General features: G+C 33.3%; 1 protein-coding gene across 2 annotated transcripts; it reads left to right on the top strand.

Annotated features, from left to right (window-relative positions):
• Positions 1–2,122: 2,122 nt before the first annotated feature.
• LOC118045362 (cysteine-rich receptor-like protein kinase 3) lies at positions 2,123–5,824 on the top strand. 2 transcript variants are annotated; one of them, XM_035053966.2, is made up of 8 exons: positions 2,123–2,221; positions 2,469–3,160; positions 3,512–3,625; positions 3,720–3,859; positions 3,973–4,183; positions 4,269–4,503; positions 4,933–5,077; positions 5,167–5,824. In XM_035053966.2, exons 2-8 carry the CDS (start codon positions 2,647–2,649, stop codon positions 5,497–5,499), a joined length of 1,692 nt encoding a protein of 563 aa, XP_034909857.1. In that variant the 5' UTR covers positions 2,123–2,221; positions 2,469–2,646; the 3' UTR covers positions 5,500–5,824. The 2 variants fall into 2 exon arrangements, with proteins under 2 accessions (XP_034909857.1, XP_034909856.1); XM_035053965.2 differs by lacking the exon at positions 2,123–2,221 and having other exon boundaries at positions 2,248–3,160.
• The last annotated feature ends 176 nt before the right edge of the window (positions 5,825–6,000 follow it).

Here is a 6,000-nt window from a genome sequence, read left to right as displayed (position 1 = left end):
TAAATAAATTGAGAATTATTTATGTAAAGTCATATCCTTACCTCACTAAAATTAACTAGTTAAATTTATAATCCGGGTCATGGATTTAATTGAACTCAATAATTTTTTATAATTTTTTTTTTAAAATAGACACTTATAAAATTAAAAACTAACCAAATATCAAGGCAATTGGAAAAAAAAATCAAATTGAAATAAATTACATTGTCTAATTAATAATCAATCAAATATTAAGCATGATCCCTACATAACTAAAATTAACCAGTCAAACCGGTGATCCGGGTCATGGATTTAATTGATTTCAATAATTTTTTTATTTAAAATAGACGCTTATAAAATTAAGAACCAACCAAATATCGAGGCAATTAAAAAAAAATCAAATTAAAATAAATTACATTGCCCAATTAATAATCAACCAAATATTAAATAATAAAATTAAAAAAATAAAAAAATGTTTAAAAGAAATTCAACCATAATGGATATAAAAAAGATCTAATTTCTCAAATAAGGAAGGCCCAAAGCTCATGGGGTACCTGTAAAAAGCCCAAGTGCGCGGGCCTCGAGCAACTCACGCACTTAGGCCTTTTTTTTTTTTTCTTAAGTTGTCAACCTTTTAAATCTTTAGAAAAAAAATAGGTGACATGTTGTTTGTTTTACTCAAATTTTGGTGACCTCTGGACACAGGAAAATCAAGCTAGTGTTTTAAACAAAAAAAGACATGCACTACCATCATATTTCAACTTGAAAAAACTAAAACAAAAAAACACCATAAACATATTGTAAAACATGCCTATAGCTTTTAAAAACCCAAAAATTATCTTCAAAAGTCACAATTAATTTGAAATCAAAATTCTCTTTAGGTTTAGATCTAATATTTCTAGTAAGTTTAAGGGAAAAAAACACTTTAAATAAACTCTTTCATTTAAAAAGAATTTATTAACACGAAATCATCGGTTTTCATGATCAGAATAGTTATAATCTAAAACTTTTTCTCTCTATCACTTAAATCTAGTAATTTTCTCTCTTCTCTATAAAATTAGGAATCCAAAAAAAAAAAAAAATTTGGGATCAAAATTAAATTCTATAAATTGTTAAAATTGAATATTTATAATTTTAAAAGTTGGAGGATTAAATGTTTACATTTAGCCCTAAATTTTTATCATGTTTTTTTTTTATATATATATTAAATATGCTTTAATTGACCATTAATTTGTACCTATAATAATTAGATAAAAAAACACGGCAATGAATAGCATGTGAAACAATATTTTCCTCTTATTTTTTAGAGTAATTTTTTAACTATAATATAATATTAATGCAAGCCAGTGGGTATCGGTCTGATGGTCAATTTTTAAAAGAAAAAAAAAATCCAACGGTCTGTTTAGATCCACCGACCTCGCTCCCAGGTTCTTAAGAGATAATAATAATAATAATAAAAAGACTTGGTTTACAAAGCAACTTAATACTTAAGGTTTGGTGTCAATAAAAAATAAATCACCTTACGGAAAAAAAATATGAAAAAGAAAAGAAATAATTCTGTTTTTCTCGTATGTGCTTGTTAAACTTACGTGTAATTCACTTGGAATTAAAAAAAAAAGAAGAGAATATTTAACCATTTTTTTTATGCAGTATTATTCTTGCTTACAAAAAAATTTGAACTTGAAATATCTTAATGAAAAAAAAAATGTTAATATCAATTGAATTACATCTATAAAATATTATACGATTATGCAATGGATTAAAATTCTAAAAAGGAAAAAATCAGTGTACTATTAAGTAAAGAAAAATAATTATTTTATTTAGTGGAATGATATTAAAATTTCATTAATATATATATATATATATATATATTTCTTTTATTACCTTGACTCAATTGGAAATTGTCTTATTTCTATTTTAGATGTTTGGAAGTGTAGTATCTTTTATTTTTTGGATGTTTTTTAAAAGTAAATTTGTCTTAAAAAAAATATTAAATTTTTATTTTTTAATAATTTTAATTTATTCATGTAAAAAATAAAAAATTTTAAAAAATATATTTTTAAAAATATCCGCTAATACCAAACACGGACTAGTGACGAAAAAATTGAAAATTTTGCATATCGAGGTACAAATCGAAATATCTACTCTTTCTAACCATTGACTTCCTAGTCAGAACTCAGAAACCGAAATCCTTGCGGCTTGTCTCTATCTCTGTGTGTTTTGTCAGAGACAGGAGTTGACCCAGGTATGGCATCTAGTTCTAGTGTTTCCCTTTCAGCCGTATCACGCGTTTACGTCTCCACCGTTGAAAATCAACCTTCTGAATGGGATGATACCTCATCAAAGTGTCGTCTCTTACCCGTCTTCGTTTTATTTCCTCTCTGATTTTAATTTCGCTTAATTCCTCCTTTATTGCTTTAAATGTATCGTTCTTTCTTAATTCTGCTTTCTTTTCTATGTTTCTTTGTAAATCTCTCTCTGTCTGATCCAAGAGCTACCGAGGCAGCTCTAATATGCACAAACAGAACGGCCACGGTGCCAGAGAGGCAAACCTTCATTGCAAACTTCTTGGCAGCGTTGGACGCAGTGACACCGCTGATTTTGAGACAAAAATATGCAGCTGTTATTAATGGGACGGGAAGCACTAGAGTTTATGCTTTTGGTGAGTGCATGAAAGATCTTGATGGAACAGATTGCAACCTCTGTTTTGCTCAGTGCAAGACTCAGGTTTTGAGGTGCCTCCCTTTCCAGCGAGCCATTCGTGGAGGTAGACTTTTCTATGATGGGTGCTATTTAAGGTACGATGATTATGATTTCTTTAATGAGACATTGAGCACACAAGATAGGACTATTTGTGCAAGTGGGGATTTCAGTGGTGGTAATAAGACTGTTTTCAGCGCTAATGTTTTGGAGTTAGTGAGGAATTTGAGTGTATCAGCTCCGAGGAATGACGGGTTCTATGTTGGGTCTGTGGATAGAGGGAATGTTTCAGTTTTTGGGTTGGCTCAGTGCTGGGAGTTCGTGAATGGAAGTGCTTGTGAGACTTGTTTAACAAATGCTGTCTCTAAGATTGGTTCATGTTCTCCAAAGGAAGAAGGCAGAGCTTTGAATGCTGGTTGTTACCTGAGATACTCAACTCAGAAATTTTATGATAATTCAACCTCTCCAATTGGAAGAAATAAAAGTGAGATGGCTCTTCTTCAAATCTGCCCGTCTTTTTCTATTTGCTGCTAATTTCTGTTGTTTTTCTTCGTTATGTACCATCAATTACGGTATGGTTATTGCTGATAATTAGCATTTGCAGGTTTGATAATTAAATTCAAAAGATTATGTTCATTTTGGGCTTCTCATAAACTGTAAATTGGATAGTTCAATCAATCAATTGAGGTTTGTAATTTGCTGTAGTCATTGATGGAAGATACAAGATCATTTTAGAAAAGTTAATTTGCCAGAACCTAGCTGAGCATCACAAGACAAATCTATAGCTATAACTTGACTCCTGCGTTGACATTCGTATCATCGTGGTGCTTATTAGGTCGGGGCCGCTTGACGGTTATTCTGGCTGTGACATCTTCCAGTGCGGCTGTTGCTTTGATGATTGCAACAGCTGTTTTCTTTGTGAGGAGGAGAGTCGTGGAAAAGAGGAGAGGCAAGTATATATGACTATCTAGATTTTCATTTTCTTTCGATTCTGATTATCAACTTGAAGTTTAACAAGCTTCTCTGATCTTGTATTTGTACAGCAAGGAAGGAACTTGGTGCTTTACTGGTCACAGTGAACAAGTCCAAGCTCAATTTCTCATATGAAGCTCTTGAAAAAGCTACAAATTACTTCCACCTTTCAAACAAACTGGGACAAGGAGGATCTGGATCAGTTTACAAAGTAAAGTCTTATATTAGCTTTTATTCATTTTGCAGGTAGCCAAATGATCCTTAGTTGTGGAATTAAGTAAGCACATTCACTCACTTTTTCTTTCTTTCTTTTTAATCAAGTAGGGAACGTTGTCGGATGGGACTACTGTTGCTATAAAGAGGCTTCTATTCAACACAAGGCAATGGGTGGATCACTTCTTTAACGAAGTGAATTTGATCAGTGGCATTCAACATAAGAATCTTGCAAGGTTGCTGGGATGTAGCATTACAGGACCAGAGAGCCTTCTTGTTTATGAATATGTGCCAAATCAAAGCCTTCACGATTACTTCTCTGGTTTTTATCTCATCTCTAAATGCTAACATTGGTCTCATATTCGTAAGCATTCTTACTGAGGAGTTTTTCATTTAATCTGCTTCAGCTAAAACGAATCTCCGACCATTATCATGGGCAATGAGGTTTAACATCATATTGGGTACAGCTGAGGGCTTAGCCTATCTTCATGAGGAATCAGAGTTGAGAATCATACATAGAGACATTAAACTGAGCAATGTTCTTCTCGATGAGGATTTTAACCCAAAAATAGCTGATTTTGGACTTGCTAGACTATTTCCAGAAGACAAGTCTCACATCAGCACGGCAATTGCTGGCACATTGTAAGATAAATGCTTCCTTCAATTATGTTTTTTAGTCCTCCTCGACAGGGAGTTTCTTTTTGTAATCATCCTCACTTCATCTGAGAAATTACACAAGTATAAGTCGTGGCTAAAAGGATGTCAATGCTCTACTAATTTTTGCTATATATACATTACAGTATTTTGTTTTCCATCTCCTATAAGCTTAACATATTGTTTCACAGTGCTAAAACGTTGTGCAATGGTAAGAAAAGGGATCTATTATTACTTATGGCCAACAGCTTCTATATTCAAGTTTTATTATCAGCTAACAGTTGCTATCCATCCCCAAATTAATAAGGTTTATGTTTACTGATGCATCTGGCTCCCATACCTGATATATAACAGAGAGAGATATGCTATTCATATTTACATTTCGAATCACTAAGACAATTAATTAAATTGTTGCAGAGGTTACATGGCCCCAGAGTATGTTGTTCGTGGAAAACTGACCGAGAAGGTTGACGTTTACAGTTTTGGAGTTCTTGTGATTGAAGTTGTCAGCGGAAAAGGGAAAAGTTCCTTCCCTCAAGATTCACGATCTATCCTACGAAAGGTGATTCTTTTTCTCATATGGGATGAGTAATGTATTCTGCACTGATAAATCCTCACTTTTTGCCCTCTTCTTCTTGCTCTGTGGAAAAGGTATGGAGCCTGCATGGAAATGGTAGACTATGTGAAGCTGTTGATCCAGTCCTAGAAGGAAATTTTCAAGAAGACGAAGCATCGCGATTACTTCAAATAGGCCTGCTTTGTGTACAAGCTTCGCCGGAGCTGCGTCCATCTATGTCGATCATTGTTAAAATGATTAATGACAACCATGAAATTCCTCAGCCAACACAACCACCATTTCTCAGTCCTGCCACCATGGAGAGCAGCCCATTCAGGCAACCTGGTTCTACTTACAAATCTCAGCCTGAGTCTTCTACCCACTCTTCAGGGAATAACATGACACAAAGCTGGATCGAGCCCAGATGACATCCTTGGGTAGTTCTGACAGCTTGAAACTGGTTTGCTCCTAGTTGATCTCATATAACTTGCTAGAATTCTTCCCCTGCTCGTTCTTTCTTGAGTTGTGAAGGCCGATGAATTCAGGAAACAGGCAAATATTCTACGCTGAGGGAACTCGATTGACCTGTTAATACTGGAACAATTAAATAGAAATGGTTTTACATGTTGATATTATATAAAGCAGCCATTCTATAAAATTATAGGTTTATGATTTTCTTTTTGTTGTATAGAAATCAGATTGATCTGCTTAGCACTTTACACTGAATAAGATTGTCTTCTCCTCTTCCCCCCATTTTGATGGCCACATTCCAAAGAATCCATTGCTCTCCATTGTGCAATTTAGTGAACAATGCAGAAATGAAATTTGGTTATTTTTTTATTGCAAGACAATCAATACTTCATTGGAGTACATTGAAGTTTGTTGAAGTATTTTTCATTTAAAAATATATTAAAAATAAAAAACAGGTT

Source organism: Populus alba, chromosome 10 (assembly GCF_005239225.2).
Source record: "Populus alba chromosome 10, ASM523922v2, whole genome shotgun sequence".
NCBI lineage: Eukaryota > Viridiplantae > Streptophyta > Magnoliopsida > Malpighiales > Salicaceae > Populus > Populus alba.
This window is presented reverse-complemented; position numbering and strand designations above follow the sequence as displayed.